At 49.0% G+C, this 25,357-nt stretch overlaps 7 protein-coding genes across 7 annotated transcripts; 3 read left to right on the top strand and 4 right to left on the bottom strand.

The window, feature by feature from the left end:
* The first annotated feature begins 378 nt into the window (after positions 1 to 378).
* On the top strand, positions 379 to 1,403 carry B0J16DRAFT_418873 (uncharacterized protein). Its single transcript, XM_046133798.1, has 3 exons — positions 379 to 965; positions 1,021 to 1,199; positions 1,252 to 1,403. The coding sequence occupies exons 1-3, from the start codon at positions 465 to 467 to the stop codon at positions 1,280 to 1,282; spliced, it is 711 nt and encodes a 236-aa protein (XP_045977927.1). The 5' UTR covers positions 379 to 464; the 3' UTR covers positions 1,283 to 1,403.
* Positions 1,404 to 4,246, bottom strand: B0J16DRAFT_311515 (uncharacterized protein). Its single transcript, XM_046125007.1, has 2 exons — positions 2,880 to 4,246; positions 1,404 to 2,829 (listed from the first exon to the last, which is right to left on the bottom strand). The coding sequence occupies exons 1-2, from the start codon at positions 3,996 to 3,998 to the stop codon at positions 1,588 to 1,590; spliced, it is 2,361 nt and encodes a 786-aa protein (XP_045977926.1). The 5' UTR covers positions 3,999 to 4,246; the 3' UTR covers positions 1,404 to 1,587.
* Positions 4,247 to 5,866: 1,620 nt separating this feature from the next.
* B0J16DRAFT_276545 (cytidylyltransferase family-domain-containing protein) lies at positions 5,867 to 7,345 on the top strand (the record flags this gene model as incomplete). The annotated part of the gene is made up of 3 exons (XM_046123752.1): positions 5,867 to 6,004; positions 6,096 to 6,474; positions 6,522 to 7,345. The coding sequence occupies 3 exons, from the start codon at positions 5,867 to 5,869 to the stop codon at positions 7,343 to 7,345; spliced, it is 1,341 nt and encodes a 446-aa protein (XP_045977925.1).
* Positions 7,346 to 8,095: 750 nt separating this feature from the next.
* Positions 8,096 to 9,774, bottom strand: B0J16DRAFT_193477 (amidase signature domain-containing protein). The gene is made up of 4 exons (XM_046122836.1): positions 9,341 to 9,774; positions 9,191 to 9,292; positions 8,346 to 9,145; positions 8,096 to 8,295 (listed from the first exon to the last, which is right to left on the bottom strand). The coding sequence occupies exons 1-4, from the start codon at positions 9,612 to 9,614 to the stop codon at positions 8,125 to 8,127; spliced, it is 1,347 nt and encodes a 448-aa protein (XP_045977924.1). The 5' UTR covers positions 9,615 to 9,774; the 3' UTR covers positions 8,096 to 8,124.
* A 2,574-nt stretch (positions 9,775 to 12,348) lies between these two features.
* B0J16DRAFT_193421 (Metallo-dependent phosphatase-like protein) lies at positions 12,349 to 15,049 on the bottom strand. Its single transcript, XM_046122835.1, has 3 exons — positions 14,243 to 15,049; positions 13,126 to 14,185; positions 12,349 to 13,073 (listed from the first exon to the last, which is right to left on the bottom strand). The coding sequence occupies exons 1-3, from the start codon at positions 14,600 to 14,602 to the stop codon at positions 12,463 to 12,465; spliced, it is 2,031 nt and encodes a 676-aa protein (XP_045977923.1). The 5' UTR covers positions 14,603 to 15,049; the 3' UTR covers positions 12,349 to 12,462.
* A 3,291-nt stretch (positions 15,050 to 18,340) lies between these two features.
* B0J16DRAFT_350445 (uncharacterized protein) lies at positions 18,341 to 19,890 on the top strand. Its single transcript, XM_046129052.1, has 2 exons — positions 18,341 to 19,127; positions 19,188 to 19,890. Exons 1-2 carry the CDS (start codon positions 18,499 to 18,501, stop codon positions 19,564 to 19,566), a joined length of 1,008 nt encoding a protein of 335 aa, XP_045977922.1. The 5' UTR covers positions 18,341 to 18,498; the 3' UTR covers positions 19,567 to 19,890.
* Positions 19,891 to 20,133: 243 nt separating this feature from the next.
* Positions 20,134 to 22,041, bottom strand: B0J16DRAFT_193385 (uncharacterized protein). Its single transcript, XM_046122834.1, has one exon. The coding sequence runs from the start codon at positions 21,775 to 21,777 to the stop codon at positions 20,200 to 20,202; it is 1,578 nt and encodes a 525-aa protein (XP_045977921.1). The 5' UTR covers positions 21,778 to 22,041; the 3' UTR covers positions 20,134 to 20,199.
* Between the last annotated feature and the right edge of the window lie 3,316 nt (positions 22,042 to 25,357).

Genomic DNA, 25,357 nt, shown 5'->3' with positions numbered 1-25,357 from the left:
CGTGCTGCGAGGAGCCGGCGAGCCAATCAGAAGCTCGATGCGGCGAGTTCAAGGTCACGGAAACATTCCGCGGGTTCTCGAATAGAGAAGAGCTGAAGAAGATCAAATGCGAATATCAGGCGCAGAAACAAGGTTTTGTCCCATTTACGAGGAACATTGCAGTTCAGCTGAACGGTAGAGACACGATGCGCACATTCGACGAAGAACTTTCCCAAAATGAAGGTCTAGACCGGGACTGTATGAGGTGACATGTTAGCGTTTCTCTGGGGGAGGTGTTACACGAAGATGATCAAGTTGAGACTGGCTTGTCTCTGTTCTGAAGGAAATCATAGGCTGAACCAGCTGCAAGGGTAGAGGCGAAACACTATATAAAGGATTCAGAACCTCGTGTCTTTCTCATCCAGTACTCAAGCAATCACAGAACAAGACATTCGAGCAAACATCATCCTATAACTACCACCACAATGCGCTTAGCTACTCTTCCCGTCCTCCTCCTATCATCTCTCTCCCTCGCTGCACCCAACGAGCCTTGCTATGGCCCTAATGGCATCGCAGGCGTTTGTATCACCGACGCTGCCTGCAAAACTGCCGGCGGCACCTCCATCTCTGGCGCCTGTCCCGCCGACGCTGCCAACATTAAATGCTGCTCCAAGCCAAAGTGCTCTTCTGGAAACTGTCGCTGGCAGTCTGACTGTGCTGGTACTTCGGTGAGCAACCAATGCCCCGGCCCAGCGCAGATGAAGTGCTGCTCTTCTGCTGCTACTGGCTTCGGAGGTTACTCTGCGCCCAAGATCCCAGCCGTTGGAGCCTGCAAGGCTGTTTCTGTCAATGCGGCCAAGAAGGTCGTTGCTGCTTTCCCAGGAAGGATTAGGGAAATCGGGTGCAAGAGGGACTGCTCTTGTCCTGGAAGTTCGGACCATTGCTGTGGTCTTGCAACCGACTTCATGTGCTCTGATGGCGGTGGTGTAAGTTCCCTCTCCCATCGGCACAACTGGCCCCAAGATACTAACAATATGACAGTCTGCTACACTCTCCGGAAAGGAAATCGCTGAGTGGTGCATGAAGAACCGCAGTGCTCTCAACCTCAAGTACGTCATCTGGGGACAGAAGATCTGGACTACCTCCGTCGACAAGACGGAGAAGAAGTGGGAGAACTGGCGAACCATGGAAAAGCGCGATGGTTTGACCCAGAACCATTGGTAAGTGTCCATCTGGTCTATAGAATTAACCTTAAAGCTGACAATCATGCAGGGATCACGTCCATGTCTCTTACAATGGCTAGAAGTACATACTTCTAACATGGTGTGCAGGCTCGTGAACATTTGCATGTCCAAGCCTTGCTGTGGCCGGAACGACATGAGTGGCACGCAGTGTGGTGATAGAGTCAAGATCTAGTCTGCTTAGTTCTACTCAATATCGTATACTTTGAAATTTATTTCAACTTTTGATGTGTCGTCTTGTGGTATCTCATCTAATCCTGTTCCCAAAAAAAAGAAAAACCACTGGTAGCTATAGATACTGCAACCCAACTCCGAGGTTAAACCCGTCAACTATCCATCCAAACGCCAAAGATGCAATCCTGTAATGCTATTCTCCAAATGCTCCACTCACGATCTCGCCCTCGTCTGGCGTCACAGCCAGTTCAAGCAATTCATGTGCTGCCTCAACAGTTTCTCCATCAATCCCAGCTTCCATCACAAGATCTTCTTCTGCGAATGTGAGCCTTCCCAGGGCAATAAGATACCTCTGACTTCCGCCGTGCGCCAGGGACAACTTCTGACTGATTTCTGCAATATTGGCAGTATCATGGCCCGTCACCAAAGAGTGAATCAAGAAAACGCATTTAGAAATAATTTGGTACAGGCTCACCGAGTACGAAGCCGCCTCCGATCCTAAATGCAAGTCGTCCGTCTCAGAATTTGGTGGTAAAACGTTGGGAGGAATCGGCAGGTCATACAATTCGTCTATAGACGCGCTGAGGCAGGCCACGAGACGAGGAAGTGCAAGATCATGAGATGCAAGCTCTATCGCACCAAAAGGATAGCGAGAAAATGCCACCAGCGTTCGCAAGGAAGCCAAGTATAGAGTGGCCTTCTGCTCACGAGTCTTCACAGAGGCATGGTAGTCTGTAAGTTTGTTTGAAACGTGATTGATAACATGACTGGCAACAAGACAATCATTCTGCTCTGTAATGGGACCAAGTGAATCCGGAAGTGAGCATGTAGTCAACAGCTCGAGCATAGCCAAGATGTCGGGAAGCTCTTGTTTAGGACTCAGAAGCTTGTAAACCAGGTCAGGCGAGATGCAGCTCCAAAACATCGTTGCCTGGGACTTGACCTCATCCTCGGTCACGTCAAGTGCGGTAGAGCAAGCGAGTGAGCACGTATAGAAGACCGAGAGAATATCCACAATATTGATGTGCCGCTTCATGGACTGAAATTCAGCGTTTTTCAACTGCTCGTCGCCTTCAGGAACGCGATTTTGCCATTCAGCAAGAGTACACATTGTTGCTTGCGCTGGCGCTGCTAAGTTGGGGATTACGAAAGGAGCAACTTCAGACGCATGGAGCGAGAATGTGAAGGATATCAAAGAAAGGACATACTTAATAGGCTCCCATAATTGATCCGCTTGACATCGAGTCCAGATACCGCTCATCAGGTTCGCAAAATCCACAAGAAGCTGCATTGGTCGATTTGGATCTCCCATCAGGGGTATTTTCTGGAACACGATCGCGGAAAAGGAGGTTTCTGGGTCGTCAGGAAAATAAAAGCGAGACAGGACGTCGAAGGTTGACCGCTGCGTTCCATGATCAAGTACGAGCTTCAAGAACTAATACTCTGTCAGTACCGCATTCACAAAATCCGTACGTATCGACAAACCTCAAAAGGTACAGCGGGAGGTGGCGCAACGACAATCGGAGCTTGGTGAGCTGCAGACTCCGGTTTGCCATTGCTACTAGCAAAACTGTCCGTATGAGTCTCCAACGGCATCACAGGGCTATCGACGGCGGGTCGTTTCCTCTTGCCTTTACTTGGCGTTCTCTCGCCAACATGCAACGCTACCGAGCCAGAATTTCTGCTTCGTCCTTGTCCTTTGCTTGGACTCAAGACAATGTCCATATCATCGAATCCGTCAGCCACCCATGTCTTGGCGGCTTTCTTGGGAGTCGTTAGACCTCCAGAAGCGTTTACAGCAGGCTCTTTTCGGCGAACACGATCGTTGACTTCCCTCATGTCCCGCTGTAGAAACTGCAGCTCTGTATCGGCATTCTGCTGAGCGGCAACAGCTGCCTCAGCGATCCGTTCTTGCTTAGCTAGCTGCTCGGCATTGATCTTATTCAAGCGGGCAACCTCTGCTGCATGCTCCTCGTTGGATTTGACAAAATTGGACCGGACAATGGAAGCTTCCCCCAGAGCTGCCTTAAGTTGGTCCTCGAGAACTACAACTCGCTGTTGGAGAGCCGACAAGATATCGCCAGGACGTGTTTGGGACTGGCTGGGGGCGGCATGCCGGTTCTGGGGAAGAGGGGGCCGAGCAAACTGACTTGGCTGAGCGCGGGCGAAATGGGAACTCTGGGTTTGGAACTGTTGAGAAGTGTACATGGGCTGATTGGGCGGAGCAGGATTGATGTGTTGCTGAATAGGCTGTCCTATAGGACGTCGCTTCGAGGGATCGACCACTGGATTCCATTGTGGATTTGGAGGTGGGATCGATCGTCGCGAATCTAGGTAATAGCCCTGAGATGCTTCGTTCCGTGGCAGATTGTTGTCTATAACAGGTCTCCCTATAGGGATACCAGCGTCGTTTGTCACCTCGGTCGTATCAAGGTCATCTTCATCGTCAATCCAGCCACCAAACTCTGGGGACACGGCTCGTTGTTGCGTAGCTGATCTCGAGGCTTGAGCCTGTGTGAATTGAATGGCATGGTTTTCGAGTTCTTGGAGAGCATTGTCAGTGATATCGTCGAAGCCGTCATCTGAGAACTCGTCGAGATCCATCTTGCATGGTTATTCCTGGGGAACAGGAAAGCTCCATCGAAAAAAAAGGCGGGGTTTGTTATTATTGTCGAAACATCTCAACCATTATCATCATGAATCGCGGTATGCTGTAATGGTGGAGGAAAGACTTGAGAAACGCGTCGCGCAGTCACGTGCCCAATTTCCAGCATAAAGTGTGGCTTGTGGCTAGGACATCTTCCAGGCAGTTGCGGCGCAGCCTTTTGCGGAGTTTAAACGCCATACTTGGGTTTCTAGCATGTGAAGGACAGCGTGCGTCATTGATCCCTCATCAAGCTTTGGAAGTTTTCGTTTTCAAACAAGCTTGTGGAGAGAGTATGGAAGGCGGCAATAAGACCCCTGCCATTCTTGTGAAGATGGTCTTGTTGTGACATGCTTTGGAACATCCACAGCCTGGAATTTTTCAATCACTCAATTGACAGCAGTTCGCTAATTGGGACACGCGTATACTTAAGACAACTAGAAACATGCACTAATAAGTCAGGAATCTTAAGGTACGGGTGGTAGAAACATACGCGCACATACGCGGGATGTTCGGGCCTGGGGAGAAGCGGCAGTTTGTCCTACGTGGCTTTTCTACCGCTCAAGTCATCGCTGTTAGGGCTTTGCTATTCCTTTACCGACATCTATCAATCTCCATTTGTGAACCGACAGGAATCTCAACAGATCTGTAAGATGGATCCATTACCGAGCGACAAGGTTCCACAACTAATCAGCCCCTGCGTCTGGGGCATTTCGTCTCAATTTCCCGAGGGTTATTTAATAGATGTTTAGATTGTTGAGTGTTGATCAACATAGGAGGGAAAGAGTCAAGAGAATTTATTGTGAATACATCTCCATCTGAAAACAGACGAAAGAGGTTATTTGGACGTTGTCATCACTACAGTTTGGCATGACACCCTATTGGGAGGGGGACCTACAGCAAGTGGCAGCCCACTGGAACCACCGGAACACGTCAAGCCACAGCCGCAGCGCTCAGGGACTCAATTGGTCCCTGTTTTCATCAGTCCCAAGATTTTATGTGAGATTTGGTCATGCTGTTAGTTTTAGATTGCGTAGGAGGTTTACTTGGCAGAGTAAGAAGCAGCGTCACTGGGTGACACTGAGTTCGCGCCCACTTTTTATTAGAAATGCTGAGCTGCCTTCCTGGACTGCACTGCACTCACTGCCTATTGGGCTGACGCTGCATTCGCTGGGCAGAAAACGTGAACTGCGACAGTGTAGGAGACGAATTAATTTGGTCAGTCTACAGCAGCCTGGACCATCTCTTAAACTGGCTATTTTCTGCACCCTGAGCTTAGGTCTAAAGTTTTCTGCCACCCCTCAAGTGCGGCCTAGGTGCAGCCTACCTTACCTTAGTAGCTACGTTACGCTACAGACTTGATTTGCTTGACTTCCGTATTTCTTGTTCTTCCATCATCGTCAGACTTGTTCGCGACAAAATATCCGCGCCGCCAGCTCCCGCTCTCTAAAAGTGTTGTTGGTCTAATCATTAACTGATTGATCGACGACCTTTCCCTTGTCCCGTTCTACCGGCCAAGCTTGTTCCCACCGTGACGATTTCTCAGGGACCCTTCTCCTTCCGACCCCGTAATTCCCACGCGCTTGCCCCGACTTGCGCGACGACGTCACAGGCCGGTTGAAGCAAATTTGCGAGAACAGACAACTGTCTTTTTCCACAACAACCCCGAAAAGAGTCCATATTGCGCCCAGGGACTCGAGTTGATCGCCCACCAAAAAGAGATACCGTCAGCCGACGATAGCCTCATTGCCGAAATTATTGGCAGTAATCAGCAAGAAAAAAACCAGCGACTGCTGCAGCGCATTTGAGGACCGACACCACAGTAATAATGGCTCGGTCAAAGAGAGGGGTTCAGTTCCCCAACCGCAACGGTGACAAACGACGATCAAGCTTCAGCAGCGAAGATGGCGGTTCTCCCACTTTGCTCAAGTCCCAATCGTCGGGTCAGCTGGAAACAGTCAACGAGGTAAGCACCCGATCGATGGGAAGCTGTCTTGGGGAGCCGAGGCCTCCGGATATCATCAAATTCTTGAGCAACAAGACTAATAACGACACAGAAGCAACCTCCAGCCAACGAGCAGCAAGCCGAGTACGAAAAGAAGAAGGCCAACTTCATAACCCGCACTTTCTGGACATTTGTCATGTTCGCCTTGTTCTTTACCGCGCTCTTTATGGGTCATATTTACATTATCTGCATCATTACCGCTGTCCAGATCGTTTCCTTCAAGGAGGTTATTGCCATTGCCAATGTTCCCAGCCGCGCCCGCTCCCTGCGATCGACTAAAAGTCTCAACTGGTACTGGCTGGCAACCACTATGTACTTCCTCTACGGCGAGACTGTCATCTATTACTTCAAGCACATTATTCTGGTTGACAAGGTCCTGCTACCTCTGGCTACTCACCATCGCTTCATCAGCTTTATCCTCTATGTGTTTGGTAGGTAATCTATGTCTGACCGGGTTTCTCAAGCTAATTACGACTAGGTTTCGTCTTCTTTGTTACCTCCCTTCAAGCTGGTCACTACAAGTTCCAGTTCACCAACTTTGCCTGGACTCACATGGCTTTGTACCTCATTGTCGTACAGGCCCATTTCATCATGAACAACGTCTTTGAGGGCATGATCTGGTTCTTCTTGCCCGCGGCTCTCGTCATCACCAATGACATTTTCGCCTACATCTGCGGTATCATGTTTGGACGCACTCAGCTCATCAAGCTCTCTCCCAAGAAGACCGTCGAGGGTTTCGTTGGTGCTTGGATCATGACTATCGTATTTGCCATGCTCCTCTCTAACATCATGATGCGATCGAAGTACTTCATCTGCCCTGTCAACGATCTTGGAGCCAATGTCTTCACTGGCCTCAAGTGCGATCCCAACCCGGTATTTCTCCCCAAGACATACGAGCTGCCCGAGCTGTTCTTCCTTCCCGATACTGCCAACTTCTCTGTCACCATCGCTCCCATGCAGATCCACGCCCTCAACCTGGCCACGTTTGCTTCTCTTATCGCTCCCTTCGGCGGATTCTTCGCTTCTGGCCTCAAGCGCACCTTCAAGATCAAGGACTTTGGCGACTCTATTCCCGGACACGGAGGCATCACTGACCGCATGGACTGCCAATTCATCATGGGATTCTTCGCCTACATGTACTTCCATACCTTTGTTGCTATCCACAAAGTCAGCCTCGGCTCCGTTCTCGAGACCGCTATCACCAGCCTCCACCCCGATGAGCAGCTCGAGCTCGTTAAGGGTATGGGTCATTATCTCCGAAACCAGGGTATCTTGACAGACGACGTAAGTTCCTGCCTCTAAACCGCATTCGTCCCGTCTAACAAGATTAGTCTATTGCGTGCATTGATAAGCTCGTGCCTGCGAACCAATAATTTGTCAGTGTATAGCTTGATTCCGACATATCTTGGGCTCATATCGGCTCCCTGGAGATGGTAGAAGATTCAACTCCAATCCCAAGAGACCATTTAGTTTAGTCACGTTATGGCAGCTTAGCTGGACTTTTAGACTACCTATCTCTTACTCCCTCCCCTTAGATCTCTAGTTTCTGGCCTCTCTCTCCTTCCCCACTCACCCTTTGTTCTCTTTTGTTAAAGAGCTTCGGTGCAAAGCTTTATGTTCCCATCCTTCGGGGCAAGTCGGGTTCAAGTCAATGGATGAGTTGTAATATTGGGTATTGGATAGCGGAGACTTCATGCCTGGGTTTGTAGGCGCGGTTGGTGTTTTGTATTGAGCGAAAACTGTTAGCACTTAATCCAATGAATCATAGACGTTTTACGAGCGCGGATCAAGCCGAGAGTCCTGAAGCACTGGGAATCTATAAAAACATTTGAGCGTATATTGTATCAATAGCAGCCGCAATTCGAAACATGTTTAATCAAATTCTCGAAAATAAGAACTCCGAGGCTGACAAGATTCAATTATTTTGTCTCGTGCTGCTAAGAGTCAAGTCTATATCCAACCCCGAGTACCTACCTACCTATTGCCCATGCGCCATCCCGATTCCATATCATTTTGTCATGTGACGTTATCCAATCTTGATTCTTAATACAATCTCGTACTCGTACAATTTTCTTTCTCTCTCAAGGCAGCTTCGTCTCCCAGCCTCCTTCAACCTGCAATATTTCTCCAACTGCTTTGCCAACTTCCAGAAGGTGACGGTCACGATATCGAGGTGCGACAAGGGACAGGCCAATCGGCATGTCGTGGTCACCTTTGAAGCCGGGCACGTTCAATACAGGAGTATGCAGACCCTATGCGACTGTCAGTGATGCCAGCTTGCTCCCGCAATACAAATACTCACACTCCACATAGAACAAAAGATATGGCTTCCTGTACTCTCAAGACCGACAGGGGCCTCGTCGGGCACACTTGGGGTGATGACAGCTGCATATTGCGAGGCAATCTCATCAAAAACGGGCCTCAAACGGGCCATGTTATCGAAAGCCTCCAGTTGTGTTTTGCGAGTAAATTTATCAGCGTTCTCGACATGCTCAATAAGCACCTGTCCAATCTGGTTCTTCCCAACTCGATATTCAGGGAGAAATGCAGTACGACCTTCAGTATGAAGGCCAATCCGATACCACTCTGGCAAATTATCGAATTCTGAGGGCAGTTCAATGTCTTCCACGATGGCCCCGTGGGATCTGAGCAGATCTGCGGCTCGTGAGATAGCTTCTTGTGTGCCAGGTCCAGCCATAGGCCACACAACAGTCTTGCAAATGGCGAAACGAGCACCCTCGACCCCCTGGAAACGAGGTGCTTCGTCTTCATCATCTTCGAGGGCAAACACATCTGCCAAGAGAATAATATCTTCGACACAGCGCCCATACCATCCAAGAGTGTCATATAATAGGGCATAGATCTTCTGGCCCTCCCGAGAGACGGCATTCCACGTTGGTTTGAACCCATATATACCGTTGAAGGAAGCGGGACGGATCAGAGAACCGCCTGTCTGTGTTCCAAGGGCTATGGGAACTTGAAAGTCGGCAACGGCTGCCCCAGAGCCACTGGAAGATCCTCCAGGAGTGCGAAGAAGGTCGTGAGGATTGTGAGTCTTGGGCCCAATGTGAATAGCAGCAAACTGTGTAGTTGTTGTTTTGCCTGAAGTGTCAGTTAGAGGCAGCAGGATGATGAGAGAGTACACACCGAAGATGAGAGCTCCAGCATGACGAAGAATTCGAATGGAAGCAGCGTCTGTTTCAGGAAAGTGTCCCTCATACAATGGCGAGTTGAATTGAGTCGGCATGTCTGTACTTCAGTAAGCTCCATTCAGATCGTATCGCTTGCGAGGCTTACCCCTGGTGTAGATGACGTCCTTAACAGCGATCGGAAGTCCGTGAAGAGGCCCTCTGTTCTTCCTGGGAACCTCGTCTAGACTTTTTGCTTGCTGCATTATGGTCTCCTCATCCAGATACGCCCAAGCTTGGACATCTCTGTCGCGTCCATTGACTCTCTCAAGAAGCGATCTTGCATACTCCTGGACCGAGAGCTCGTCGGCTTGGATCTGAGTAAGAGCTTCGACAGCTGTGAGTTTCCAAGGCTCCATTTTACAGGTTTTGGAAGGTGACATTTTGCTTTTTTCCCTGGCTGAAAGAATGCCTGTTGCTATGAAGTCTCAGGACGCAGCTAAAGGATTCGGACAAGTCTATTTCCAATACCCTGGTAGCGAACCTCATCAACCAATAGCTTGCCACGGACTGCCTATAGTCGAGTCGATATTCGAAAGATATTCTCCGGCCGAGGAGGAGCCTTTTAACATATAGCTTTTTCGCCGCCCCTTACTCAGCCCTCGCCTTCGGGCACTAATGCAATGCTTGTAGCGGTCGGTGAGCCTCCGCCCTATGACAAGCAGGAGCGGAGGGCCTCAACGTTGTTCCTAGAACCCGGGCACTAATGCAGTACGGGCCGAGATGCCAAACGGATTGGATGCGAGATCTCGATACGGTAATAGACAGTGTTTCGTGCGCTTTCCCCGTTGGCCGTACACCGAAGAGTTGGCTGTGTAACCAAAGACGGAGGCAGCGACCCAACAAGATAGCGGTTCGGCTCTTTCAAGTCGTGATTGGAGTCTCTGATGACTATCCGGTGTGAGGGAAGCTGAGCCGATGATGATGTTTTCGAGACGGGATAGGAGCTCGGGAGGTACGGCATAGAAGAGGTTGTTGGACAGAAAGGGGCCTCGCTCTCGGGGAAGAGGCCTAATTGTGCCCACCTCTGCTTCGATGCTCCGTTCGCTCAGGCATATGACCTCGTCTTTCACAACACTGACATGACCAAATCAGCCCCAAGCTCCAACAGGAAGCTATTCCGGACCCAAGGTGCCGTTGCAGCTAGTGACAGTTTAGCAAACAACGGCTCGGTAACACCCGGTCTTCCGGTGCAGAAGAATGCAAAGACATGATAGGAGAGTGAGCTCTTCAGGGGACTTTAGCCAAATACAAGAGGCAAACAAATTGGCTCTTTGACATCGGCAACAGGGTTCGGTGCATGAGGGGAATGTCACGGGATGGTCTCGAAGCTTCGGCATTCGCGGTGATCTACAGAGGATGGTGATCATGTTCCATGGGAGTTGAACTCTACAGCACACTAGGTAGTTCAGCTGGAAATGTATGATAGGATTTGTTGTTTGGTTGGTTTATTGCCTTTCAAGGTTCTTGATGCTACGTACCAGCATCCTGGTACACTCATAGCCTCGTGCAATGGTGATTTCTTTGCTGGTTTGCTTAGGTATGGACTATTGGGTATGAGTTTCCATCAGCAGTGACATGACCTGTTGCCTTGACAGGCTCACTATGATGCTGATGACATTTTAGAGCAGCAAATAGGTGGTGAAGTGTTACCTTGACACGCAATTCTGCAGCCTTGCTCCATATCAACCTTGTCGATTTGCACTGGATATCTCTCTTAGCAAGACATATCCGCCACTCGGCTTCTAGTGCGAATTCTATACTCTTAGCCCACGAACCTGACTTGGCGGTTTATTATTGCTTTTTGCCGTTTTCTTTTACGTGACGTCGAGGTCCAATCGCGTCGATCAGCTTCTGGAAACCGGTGAGCCGGGGCAGTGGCGTCCATGTCCACGTCCATGTCTAGCTGAAGATCCCTCCCAGACGAAACTTTTATCTGCCCTGCTTTCTCGTTTCTCCTTTGTTCAATGAGCGAATGAGGCTGTGCTCTGCCTTGAGTCGGTGAGATTCAAGATTCGAGTTGGTTGAGATGAAACGGTCGCCGGCAGAAGTGAGGCTGATGCTGCAGATGCAGATGCTGCTGTCCTACCGGTAGTGTGGACGCTTCTGCGTGTCTGTGGCCAAGATACCGGGATGCTACATCGATGTAACTGCGAAACAGTGATATCGATAGACGAAAATTCAGATGGAGAATCTGGCAACTATTGAAACAAGAACATCCTTAGACATATAACATAAGAATGAAGTTACAATAAGACCAAATTATACAATACTGCACTGTTGCAGTTATTCCGTCTATTATGCATTCAACACGCGAGCTGTGCTACACAAGCACGAGAGTCTTTCGCCATCAGCAAATAAGTGATGGGTAAGGCGAAGAAAGTGGCGTCAGGGATATATACGAGCTGAGTACTAGATACTGTACATAGTGAGAATTCTATTTCCTTGAGTCATTCGGTGGCCTCTTGATGAGCTTGTGTAATAAAAACATATCTATGTCATAGCTATCCCGATATCGCTGCTATACACGATCGTTGGGTCGATCCAACGCTCGGATGCAGTTACTATCTCGGCTAAGATGGGATCCTGGCCAGTGGATATTTATCCTCCCGGTTGAGTCGTCTTCCATATACCTCTGGCAGAGCCTCGATTTTGGATCTTCATTCGATCTTCGTATCGTGTTAGGCGTGTCAATAGCCACGACAGGTATTGGCCAGAAATGCAAGTTGCTATATCCTATCATTTACGACAGCAAGATCACATCGAATCAGGAGATCAACGTACCTTAGTCCAGGTCTCGGATCATCAAGGCCCAAATCACTGCCGATCGATCAAATGCAACGTCAAAATACTACAAGGCGTCAACAACTTCGCCACCACATTGCCTGCCGGCTCTTTGTGTGCAAAGAGTCATTTACATGATACTGTAGCGATAATCTCGTCCAGCTTACTCGGTGTCTCACCATCTCATGGACCAGTTGACAGGGACATGGGCAGTCGGTAATTAAAGCTTCTTACATCTCTTCGCTAAAAATGCTGGGGTAAGGCTGCTCGAGTGCTTCGCCGAAACTTCATCTCACAGCCAAGGCACAATCAGATCAATGATAGAGAAGGCAATGCTTACTTATGAATTCTCCTTAATTTTATTTACCTTTTTAATCTCCTCTATCCTTGACAATTCCTCGTCGAAGTTCATGCTAAGCTTCCCTATCCCAGCGCCAATCCTCCCATCTAGCTTTGCGGTGTAGAAGCGCCCGTCATGATAATTCGTCCATCAACTACGGGGGCAATACAAGTTGTCCAATCCACTGTAAACTCGCCGTCCTTGAGAGGATCACAGATACCGGCCTTTACACCAGCCTTGAGTGCCCACTTTGTCCAGAACTTGCGCATCAGCAGAATCTCAAGATCGAGCTTTGTGCCGTCAGGATCCTCTGGGTCTTCAGTCATAGGGTCAGATTTCTCATCAGCCTCCTCATCGCTGCTGTCATTCTCATCATGCGGCTTCACATTCACACTGAAGCGGCGCTTGAGGAATCTTTGCCAGGGGTCCCTCGTGTCTTTTGTCACCTGTTCGGAGCGCTTGTCTTTGGGTAAGTTCTTCGACACTGATTTCATGTCGGGAAAGTCAACATTGAACTTGGTTCGGGTAGGCGACACGGGCGTTTCGCAACTTTGAGCAACCTTGACCCAGTGTTGGGCCAGGTTCTTCCAGCGCCCTACTGTAAGAAGACCCATGAAGTACTGGCGCAGCATGGCTGAGATGAGAATACCGTTCTCTTCTTCGATGATCTCCTCAGCATCGCCACCTTCCGACTTGACCAGCAAGCTAGTGAAACCATCTATGATCAAAGTTAGTTACGATCTTTCGTCTCTCATGGCTCGCACGCTTACCTTTTCCTCGTCCCATGTACCCTCTGGTGCAGAGAACATACAGCTTCTCGGGTTCATAAGGCTTTCCACCAATCTCTGCCCACTGCACTCTCTCCCCTCTAGGCTTTGATGGATCAAACTCGAAACGAATGTTGGAAACTTGAGGGAATCGGCCTTCCAGAGCAGGGTACATGGCCACACTGTTTTCCAACGCATCAAAGATGGCCTGGCCTGTCACCCTGAGCAATACAACAGGGTCCTCAAACGGGAAGCATGTCGTGATATCCTTGATTCGAATTGCGCCAGGGGGGTAGATTTGGTCACCACGAATGGTTCCAGAAGCCATGATGGTACAGTCGGCGTTGTGGTGATGTCGCATAACATCGCATACAAAGTTTCCGATGTTGGATTCCTTAAGACGAACGGTACTGAAACGAGCATCCAGAGGTGTAGCTGTGTACCCGACCGGTCTGGCTAGAGACTGGTTCAACTTTGAGACAAGTTCATCGACCTTCTTTAACGTCGGCTCGTCCTCCTTGATAGACGAAACAATGTCTCTTCGCCAGATATCAAAGTCCCACTTGGACGGGTCATCTGCCTTGCGGCGTGCCTCAATGTAACTCAAGTTCTTGAAGTCGGTACCAGATCGCAGAACATGGGTTCCGTTGATGAGGCTGTGGGCGTAGAAGTGGTCGTGTCCTCCGAGGATGATATCCATGAGGCCCCCTGTTTGCTCTGCCAATTTGTTATCATTTGGCTCACGCATATGGCTTAGACAGATAACAATCTCGGCGCCATCCTCGCGCAGTTTGGGAACAAGCTCCTTAGCAACAGCGGTGGCAGATCGATATTCGAGATTTGGTGGCAAACTGTTGATGGTCTCAAGCCACTCTCGTTCACCAAGACCAATGAGACCAACCTTGATGCCGTTGGAGGTGGTCATCATATGGGTCTTCTTCGCATGTCCCAGAGGCGTGTCATTACCAATGTCACGATCGATAACATTGGCAAGCAACCAGGGGAACTTGTTCTGGCCTGAGAGATGCTCAAATTGCTTGACGCCAAAGTCGAAGTCATGGTTCTATAGATTGAGCCTCGTTAGTTACCATGTCGGTCATGGGTGGTGTGATCTACCCACCCCTACACAAGAGCAGTCGGTTCCAATCATATCAAGGACGGGAACCATGTGTTGACCCTTGGTCACTGTGCTCTCCAAGCTGGGATTGAAGGCATCTCCGCTGAAAAAGGTGAGGGCTTTAGGCTGATCCTTGAACTGCTCGCCCTCCTGATACTCGCGGCACACGGTGATGAATCTTGGCAGACCACCCACAGGCTCGGCACTGGAAGCGTCCAAGTGGTAGACATCATTGTAGTGAATAAATCGCAGGTCAGGTGGTGAGTCAGCTTGGCCCGGATGGTCAACTCGACCTGAGGCGTAGGTGATTTGAGGTTCCGCAGTGGGCTGGTCGGCCTCTGCGGGGTCAGTATCCTTAACCATTTTGGAGTAGTGATGATGTTTATGTGATATGATATGGATGATTAGGATATCTTTCTTTTGATGGTTCTTGGAAGTGAAATGATGACAGATAAACGGTGACGAGGCGCAGCTAAAGTCAATGCTTCTCGTCTCCTCTCGCCTCTCTCTTTCTCCTCTCCTCTCTTGCACCTCCAAACATCCAGCGCTAACGGCAGCTTGCAGGAGGCCCCCGGGAGATGGATCCTCCAGTTACCAGTCAGCTCACGTGATGCATTGACTGTCACTGTCACTGCCACTGCTCGCTTTGTGTCTGTAAATGATTTGCTGAAGATGAGAAGCTGTGGTATTTCAGACCGATTCAATTGGGGCAAGAGCCAACGCAGCATGTAACGCTGTTGATTTAGGGTATTCTTCAGCGATCCATAAGAGGCTACCTACCCCCTGCAGATCTGCCAGGCACAAAAGTGAATCAATCAATGGTACGAAAAGATGTGGGAAGATAAGACAAGCCCTTATGTATGGCAACTAAATGATTTGCATCTATTCCTACACCTTGGTCGTCTTATTGACGTTCTTGAGATGGTAAAGTTGTCTTAGGAGTGTATGTCTTAACGTAGTGCCTCCACAATGGATCTATGAGTACGGATATCCTCAGCTACCTTGACTTCACAAACCATCCATTGGCCATTGCTTTTGTTGTACTAAAAATAAGAACCCGGTTGCTATTTGCAATGTTCGTATCCTCATAGGCCAAGAAAGTAAAGCTGCAACGACAGGCCAAAGACCCAGTTTGTGAATCTCATCAAGATCCATAGCATAGGGTAGTTTCATCCATCACAATCTTTCATAACAACCTCGAAAGACGAAGCAATATAATCTGCCCAAGCCACAATTTATTGGCATTGTGAAATAATCGTGACATTTGCCATCAAAACATGTTAATGACTGCTCTTCTATCTATCAATGGGTAGTGCAATATCCATCCTTCTCACCGCCTCAGCATTGTTCATGGCCTTTGCCGCCGTCGATCGCCAACATGTGTGCCGTTGGCCTATTGAGATTGTTACAATTGCTTGAACTCCATTAGCCCCTCATTCACTACGAATACATTCCCATGTTCTGCTAACTTACCTCGCAATCGTATAGCAATGCTTGGAGCCCCGCGGTAATTACGGCTGCAATATCCAGCTCCGGATGTTGCCGGTTGAGGCGGAGAGAACGGGGAGGGAGCAAGTCCCCTGGAGAGGTCAGTGACACTGACACTGACACATGGACCCGATTTGACCGTTAACTCTATCATGCGCGTGGCGCCGAATGGGCACCGTCACCTGCATAGCCGAGTTGGAAATGCCCGGTGCCAAGATATCACAGAACGGAGGAGCAATTACAGTATCCGTACACGATTGTCAGGCAATACGATATGTGATGAGGTACTCTCTCTGTAGCTAAGGGGGTTGAGGAAGAGACTCACTGCGAAATGCTACTCTCTTGGGCTGGTTGAGAAGAACTCTTGATCTGTGCCAATTCCTCTTCGCGATGCCATTATGACTGTGATAAACAGCATACCCAGGCGTCACCAACTTTTCATTAACTGGAGCTTATCATGTTGCCTCTCCTATCATCCAGGTAGCTGAAATGAATACTGACTGCGCCGCAATGATAATTCTTGGCCAGAGAATAGACTATACCCTCCACAAATGCGAATCTTGAGATCGACAACCACAACGCTGGTAATCATGTGAAGAAACATGAAAACTCTTTATTCTCCGCTTTGGTGCTTCGCCTCTAGAGTTTCGTTTCGCAATCATGAAAAAAATTCAAGACCTCATTGTTTTGCAGTGTAGTATCCTCGTAAACTGACTCACTTCTATCGCCAAGATGTTTGGATTCAAACATGATTCATGTTATAGGTCTAGAAAACTTATTCAAGAACCTTCAGCAGCGCAAAACCCCTGGAAGAAGATGGAGATCTGGATCGACCAGGTTTCATTGTTTAGTTTTTATGTCCTAATGGCAATAGCAGACCGCTGCTATGGATAGGCGTTTCTAAGGCGATCATACAAAGACCCATTGAGCTGTCATCCGGAAGCTCGAGTTTCCTGTTGCAAGAGAGTTTCACCGTCTTGAGACGGTCTCGACGCCGTTTCTGCCACCTTAATCGCCGTTGGGCTTCATTGTTGCTGACCCCCTCATTGTCAAGATGCCAATCCACAAAAAGGAGAGTCAAAGAGGGGGATAAGATAGAATCTGAGTCAATAACTGTTGCCCCCTTTATCTTGGCGCTAGAGAGTATTTGGTAGGCGAGTTGGGAATATCACCAGACGTTGTGTTTCACAAATCGTTGATGAGAAGATAAAGAAGCGTTACGCTGAGAGAGAACCGCTTCAATGGAAAAATTCATTTCCTTGGATTAAAACCGTACAAGAGCTAACAGAAATGAAGCCATCACCGACTCACTATGGACTGACGCTGACAGATCTCAGAGCTTGGCGGGGGTGGAAATGAGCCGAAATGCAGTGAGCGAGACGCCATGTGGAACAGGGGTGATGCCCTGAAGGCGCCCCTGGCTCAGGGCACCCGATGTCCCCAGCCCTTGACACACGGGACCATGCTCATGCAGGTTAGAGTGGCCGTTGGTGGTCTGCTTGGCGGCTGGGATTAAACGAGAGAGTCCTGAGAGACAATGAATGAATGCTGGGAAAGAGAAGTAATTGAGGGATATGGGCAGATAATGACATGATGATTATGAATAAATCCCTCTTACAGTACTGCTGTCATTGTCTTTGAGTCCCCAATGTTTCGTAGATCAAGTCAATCAATACTCCAGCAACTGAGGTAGTATCTATTTCCCGTCCCTTGTCCAACCTGAAACCCCACCATTCACCACAACCACCAGCATCAACAGCAGCCTGTCACAACTACCTTTGGCCACTGTACGCACAATGTCAACGCTAGTCTCCGCACAATACCGGTATCGATCTTGATACTAGTAACACAGCCACCAAGAGGGAACCTGGGAACCGATTGCTTGGCTCAGGTCAGGCCCTTGCAGGTTGCGACAAGTCCAGAACACAACCGAGACAAGGCTGGCACTCGTCGAGGCCGAATGTGTTTTGCTCTTCCCATTGTGAAGCACCAAGCCCGTCACGATGCCAGTTGATGTCACCTATATCACCAATATTGAATCCATAGGCGCTCGTTGTTCTTGTCTCAGTAGTCTCCAGAATTCATATCAGCCAACCATATAACATCAAGACCAGATAGACTCTTCAACACCCTTGTAACTCGAATCCAGCTAAAAAGAAGCTGCCGTGCCGCTCAACCGGGTCCCCGTAATCTCGTTCTTTTGGCTGTTCAAGGTCAAGTTACTCCGGTTCAGTCTTGGTCTGGTACGATTTTAGCTGCGCGTGGGCTGGTCCCTCTTTTTTCACTTCTCTTCTTTAACCCCCCTTGTTAATTACCTTGTATTCGTTATTTGCCCCCCAGTCGATTTTTCTTCTTTTTCTTCCTTTTACTAGTAGACGATCCGCCCTTCTGGTTGATCTTCGATGTTCTAACTGGTTTCTACTGTACTTTCCTTACGACTTATAAAAAGGTCCGATATTTTGCGGGTGGTGGAGTGCTCGTCTCAACTCAACTCATCCAAACTCACAAGGGACTTTGAGATACCCACAACTACTCATCAATCAATCAATCAATCACTTCACGACTCGATTCAATTCTTACCGCAGGACGGAAAAATTAATTGTTCGGTAACTTTAAACGAAAATTGTTGGAAAAATACGAAGGATTACGCCACGCCGTCACGGATACAAAAAAAAAAAAAAACGCCATATACAAAAATCACTCAGGGACGAAAGAGAGACACGCAGCGCTGCGCATTTTGAAAGAGCTAGGAAGAAAGACATCAGCAAACTATGGCCTCGGCCTTGTCACTTCGCCTTGCGGCAACAGCCCTTTTCGCCCTCTCCGCCTCAGCACAGTCACTATCATCATCCCTCGACTCTCTTCTTCATCGAAGTGTCGACGATGTTCTTAACCGACCATACGCCGCCCTGCTAACGACAGCACCGTTGTCTGAGCGTGATGGCGAGAACTCGACAACCGGCCAGGCTCCCGCTGGTGCAATCCCTCTCAACAAGGATGGCTCGATGAACATGACCGCATGGAATATGAACACCAACTCTGCATGTCGTGCAATCCTCGGAGGCCTACACAAGAGCACAAACCCCACAGGGACATGTGTCTGCTACAACCTACCCTCTCTGGATGTCAAGACAGGTATCTTCGAGGCTGATCTGCGATTGTACCAAGTATCGCAGCCCCGAGGCAGTTTCGCGGGCGTCGCGACTGAGGATATCAATGTCGGTATCTCATTTAATGGCGCCAGTGTCATGCCCGTTGAGTCCAAGGACGTGAACGGCACAGGCCTGGTTGGGGATATGCCCGGTATGAGAAAAAGAGGCGATGGGAGCATGGAGTTGCTACAATCATATATGTTGATTGGCCAGATCAATGCTGACAAGATGACGGATAACATGACTATGTAAGTTCTCACAACAATCAATTTCACTCATACGGTTTCAAGTACTAATCCAACTACCAGGGACGAACTCGAAGCCCATCTCATGCCAACTCTTACTCTCTCTGCGCGCAATAGCAGTGGGAGTATGATCCGCACAAACGTCTCAATCAACGAAGCCGCCTTCCTCACAGGTGTCTTCTCTCAAGAAGTAGTCCTGTCGGACTTCGCCATGGCCCAAGCCGCTGTCGATGAGCAACTCGCTGGTCTTTCCAACGGTACCGTCGCTTTCGTTCTGCCTGGCGTGCAGCTAATGGTCTTCCCCATTGGGTTGATCATTATGAGCGTATGGCTGCTCATCTTCGTGGCAGCCGTTGGCTTCGGCACGTATGAGCGGTACAACTATGCTCTCATGTACCAGCGCAGACAAGCCGTCACAATGCCCAAGAAAGCGACGATATGACCTGTCGGGGCGACAAAATAATCAAGCGAAATTCTCATTATTACTTTAACGGCCATGCATAGCGTTGTCGATTTTTTCTACTCTTTTTAACTTTTATAAGCGTCTCATTTTGTATATGCCGATATCTTATGGCACTCTATGTTCTTTTAGTTGATATCCGACCATACAAGGTCCCTAGATTCCCTTCCTACACTATTACCTACCTAGATAGTACAGAACTACTCTCATAGTAACAATCTACTAGCCGCTGAATGGCTGAACAACCATCTATGACGTTCTTTTCGCTGTGAAACTTTAACGTGAGGTGAGGGGAGTGGTGGGACGGCTTCTCCTCCACATGAAACACCATCGTATGTTGCTTCTACCCGGATATCCATCAACCCGGGACCCTTGTAACATGACGTTGTATCAGCTTACAGGTATCAAAATATGTCAAAGAAGTTCTTGGTATCATATTCTAAAAAGGCTGTGCAAAAGAAGAGCCACTATCTAGTCTCATAATTGTAACAACTCCGACACTGTAGGGACCGTCCAATGCAACCGTAAAGCAAACGTCGAAACATTCCAAGCAATTCCTACAACTCCTTCGAACAAGAAAAATCGTCCAAACGCCGCGCCGTGACTGGGCTCAGGCTATGAGACCGACAACCTCCTCTCCACACTCCTCCATCGCCCCTTGGCCCAGAGAAGACATTCTGTAAACACCATGTACCATCCCGTCACCAACCAGAAGGAGAGAATGACGCCTAATCCACCCATCAGCCGCGCATCAACAATACCTCGTGTCACGGTCTTGCGAAGGGCATCATTCATCACAAGCCACCCATAGATGGGGATAAGCGGCGGCTCCGCTGATGGTTTCACACTTGATGACGAGCGACTCAAGGGGCTTGCCTGTTCTCGCTTCCTATCCAAGATAGTGTTCGCCATGCGCCATGCTACCTTGTTGTTAATCTTCTCCCAGGTTGCCTCGCAAGCGTATGCCCTGGCAGAATGGCCCATCTGTGTTCGGAGGTTGTGATCCCGTCCAAGCTCCATAGCCTTGGCCACAAATCCGTCAAGATCATCTGGTTGGATCAGGAAGCCGTTATCCCCTTGCTGCACGATATCAGACGGACCGCCCTCGTCACGGGCGATGACCGGAACGCCACTAGCCATAGACTCCAAAACAACAAGGCCAAAGGTTTCCGTAATGGAACAGTGGAGGAAAACATCGCCACTGGCATAAGCAGCTGCGAGGTCTTCACCAACCTTGAACCCCGCGAAAACAACCTTGCCCTTCTCCCTCAAAGGATCGAACAGCTCTTGCACTTCCTTCTCCACATCGGGGTTACGATTGCCACCCACGATGTATAGCTTGAAGTCAAGTCCTCGAGCATCAAGTTCTTTTGCCGCTTGGGCTAGGAAGTTGAAGCCTTTCTCGCCAGCGATGCGGGAAACTGTCACAAATATAATCTCGCCGTTCGGGGCCAATTGCTTCCGCAGCTCCTCGCTCCTCATTCTGGGGTTGAACAGCTCAGTGTTGACACCTCTTGTCAGAAGTTCGAGTTTGTTTTCCGGAACATTCTGACCCACCAAATATCGCTTCACGAAGCTTGAGGGGTAAAAGATGGTCTTGATTGAGGAATGACTAAAAAGGTAGCTTTGAACAGCGGCAAACGCGAACACGGCAACGTGACTAAGAGGAGCAGGGAACAGAATCGAGCAATAGCCGGCCAGATCGGTCTGAAAGTTGCAGATCACTGGGATCTGCTTCTCTTTGGGTTGCTGTCGTAGCTGAAGCATCACCTGAAAGCCAAGACTCGCAGGTGACGCCAGGTAGATCAAATCAGGAGGAGAGTCATCGCCAAATGTTTTCGAGTATAACGTAGAGTTGCGCACCGGGTATACAATGGAAAGTTCGGGATTGAAAGGCAGAGGATATCCTGTGACTCGGACTTCGGGCTGCTTATCGGTAGGAGACAACGTGGGCGACGGAGGCGGAGTGAAAGTATTGTGTTCTGTATGGTTATGCGGCGCTACCACTGCAACTTGAGCTCCGTTCGCGCGCAGATGATTGACAAGCATCAATGTTGTGCGGCTAACACCATTGACGGGACCAAAGGACTCGGTGCAGAGAAGAATGCGCTTCCCTCTGAGAGTTTCAGGGAACTCGGAGAGGTCATGGCTAGGGTATTGCGACATGGCTGAAGGTTGTTTGCGGGTGAACATGATGGCTGTCAGAAGCGCCGGCCAAGGATTTGTTAAGTAGGCACTGAGCAACGCAGACAAACGGCGAGAGGCGACGCTTTTCTCTGTCAAGATTTCAATGGCTTAAACAAACTTCGGAAGAAATGCCTCGCACGTGGAAGGCCAACCAGGCCACGAGAATGGGGCCAATACACCAGTGGAAGCACATGAGGCGCATACTCTGGTATGAATGAGGCTGCAACATAAACCATAGTCAACACCACGAGGAGGGGTTGTTCGATGCAGTTCGTCGATCTCAAGGGACCAACTACTCGGTGGGGGACATATGGAGGGGTAGATCTTGATCGCATGCCCAAGCTGAACACGAGCCACAGCTGTATATTGATAGATAGGCCTGGCAAAGTTCACTTGATGAGCTTCTAAGTCAGGTTGGATACTGTAGATCAGAGACAGCAGTGACTATCCCAGTTGTTTGAAGCACTCATGACTTGGAGCATGAAAATGATGCTGTTCCCACGACAAGATTCATCACCATAAAATCACTCGATTTTATGTTTGATATGGCAACTGCCGGTCTTTCCCCAGATGCCCAGCAACATCTTGTCGGCCTAGACGATTGGCGGCTTCCTTCGAGGTCACTTGTGGTGACAAAACCTTCGCTGAGATCGATGTTGTTGTAGAACCCCTGCCCGACTGGCGTGTGATGGACGAATCAGATGCGTCGGCGATACCACATTGCTCCAACTCGTTCAATCCGCCAATGACTGTGTGATCGCGAATGGCCATTGCAATTCCAACCCTCGTGCTCGCGCTGGTCTGGGCCATTGGCAGTACATTTCAAGCCATGCCAAAAAAGAGCAGCGCCCAATTTGAGACTCGTGACGAATTCACTTTGATTCCGAAGTAAAATTGTAGACTGGCCTCATCCTAGACATCGGGAGGAGACGGAACGCCTCTTATTGTTCTTGGCTAAGGAGGGATGGAAGGCGGAAGCCGTCGGCATAAATTAATTGGTGGCTCTATGGCGAACTGAATGATCATTTATCATTAGGCAAAAGGAGGGAGGCGGCTCATTCAACTATCCATGTCAATCAATTTGATCAAGCAGTTGGCCGTAGTTTAAATTATTAACGGCTAATTGGAAGAGGTTAGGTGAAGCTTAATCGGCCACATAGAGCAATTAAAGTGTCACCACGTGCTTTATCACGTGAACACAATTCTTCTTCACCCATCTACAATAGACAAGGATGTCATGATCATCTATACTGATCGTTTGACGGATGAATGAACCGTGGTCTTATTTCCTTTGTCAATTGAATAGCTCCAAATAATATAACGTGGACGTGCTTGCCATAACGCGTAGTCAAGGCGTTCCATGATGGAGACAAGATGACCAGGGCATGTCAGAAAACCACGCCTCTGCCTTGGTATGCCCTGTATGATGTTAATCATGCTTCGTACTGCTGGCCATCGCTATTAAAGCGAAGTGGGATGCTTGTCAGTGATCAGACCCTCTTCAAAGGGACTGGCTGGCTCTTGGCAGCAGAGACGAGCAATCGCTTCGCGGTAAACATCAGATGGTCTGGTGTTTATGGAGCCCGCCGATATGCTACAAGGTGTAGCGAGCTCGAACGATGATGGACTGGACGGGCCGAACCACCAGCAACGCCAAATCCCCATAGTCATGGCCATCAAGCTTCTGTTGACACACGAGCTGTCTTACTGTAACAGATGCGGCTTGTGGCCTCCGTCTAAGACCCCATCATGCTCCCGTCTTGGCTCGCATGCCCCATGCGAACAAAAACTCATGACGCAGCTGGTCCCCTGGCATCATGACACCCGGTTAGAGCTAGATGGAGTGGGATTAATTACTTGCAAGGGTCTGTGCTATTAGCTTTACAACATGCCCACACGGTGACAATTGGAGGCTCAAGTACGATGTGTACAAACAGGGCAAGGGCGTTATCCTGAAAGATCAACTAACACGAACTCAAACGCGTATGCTTAATAGCAAGTGGCATGGCGTATTTCTTATCTTGAGTATTGGTCTGGCTCCATCACTGGCAAACTCATACTATCCCAAAATCTCTAGAACCGTCACCAGGGTAGTCGGTTACCGAAGTAGCGTCCAGCCGCGATATCAATTGCTCGGGCCAGTGCAGAGAGGCTGGATATTAGCCTCATTGTTAGGACGGATGCTTATTGAATTGGAAGAAGAGCAGAAAATCAGGTCTTGGCAGTACCCAGGTTAATCTCGCTGCTGGTCATTTGGAGCCTAGATTACTTCTGTTTCTCGTATATGGGTAATCTGAAAAGGGAAGCTCATTATTTGAGACCTAAGTCAGTTGCGAAAGCGACGATTATTGTAATTCACCACTGTTCTGCGACGCAGCTTTCTCGATCACGGTCAGGAGAGGATCGCAGGAAGTTGTGATCTAACTCATATTAAGCATTGCATTATGTCTCTCGAATTAAGACATTTGAACGAAGTATCGAAAAATGTCAGTGGCTGACTTCGTGACTCTATTTTTGTTCTTCTCATCAGTAAGCATTTGCTACGTTGTACGGATATGTAGGGGCGGAGTCGGCCGAGTGGCACAGTGCCTTGTTCTCTTTTCTGGTTCGGCTGGACTCCGTTTTCCACAGAATGACGGGCATCGGAAAGTGCTCAAATTACCCCTGCGCTAAACTCCATACTCCATCGGCCCAGCCGGTATCGCGTTAATCGCTACGGCCGCTCACTCGTTCTGGTGGTTCGCCGCTATCGTGGTTAATTAGTTGCTGTTGGATGATAGGGAAGTTGTCAGGGTCGTAAGACTCTTTCGCTTGATAATCGAGTTGTCTCCGCTTCCGAGACATTGACCATGGGTTTGCGTTAATGCCTCTCTAGCGTGCCAGTCAGAAATCTGTCCAGCCATCGCATGTCTTGAATAACTTCATCCCTGATACGTACCTGTAAAAGACATGCAGGTAGCAAATGCCTTCACCGTCTCGATTCTATTCCGTTAGTCGCATCAATCATCACCTTTGCATACCATGCCACGCAGTAGCCAAGTTGTAGCTACGTATTCACTGTAACAGCTCGTTACAGCAGAGAACGGACCCCCTGCCCATATGTTGGTCGAAATCTCGGCGACCTCAAATTTGACTTGTTGATCTACAAATCATGTCAGCCTCGCAGGAATGAGAATACCCAGTGAAGGACGCAGCTGTCATGCGATGTACGGAGGGGAACATGCCGCTGAAAACTCTGCACCTGGGTATCGGTATCTCGTGTTCTGATTTCACGAGCACACCAAGTTCTCTTAAAGTCGGTCAGCATGCGAGGCTGAATGTCTGTCTCTGTTATATGCAGGTAGGTTGCGGGCGATGGGAATTGCTGCAATGACAGCATTGCCCTGTGCACCCTGCAATCGTGAATCGATGGCGGGATCGTTTCTTCCTGTATGTAGGAAACAGCACGAGGTTAGTCTGTTCCCTTGATTAGGTACAGGGGACGGAAGAGTCCAATGAATGCTGCTCTCAATCACATCCCTTCTCTTCTGTTCCTTCCCTTGAGTGATGGAGTGATGTGATGGACAGTGCGCTGGACAGTGCATGA

This window comes from Fusarium flagelliforme (genome assembly GCF_020744385.1).
Source record: "Fusarium flagelliforme strain FIESC 12 MPI-CAGE-AA-0113 chromosome Unknown B0J16scaffold_8, whole genome shotgun sequence".
In the NCBI taxonomy this organism is placed as follows: domain Eukaryota; kingdom Fungi; phylum Ascomycota; class Sordariomycetes; order Hypocreales; family Nectriaceae; genus Fusarium; species Fusarium flagelliforme.
This window is presented reverse-complemented; position numbering and strand designations above follow the sequence as displayed.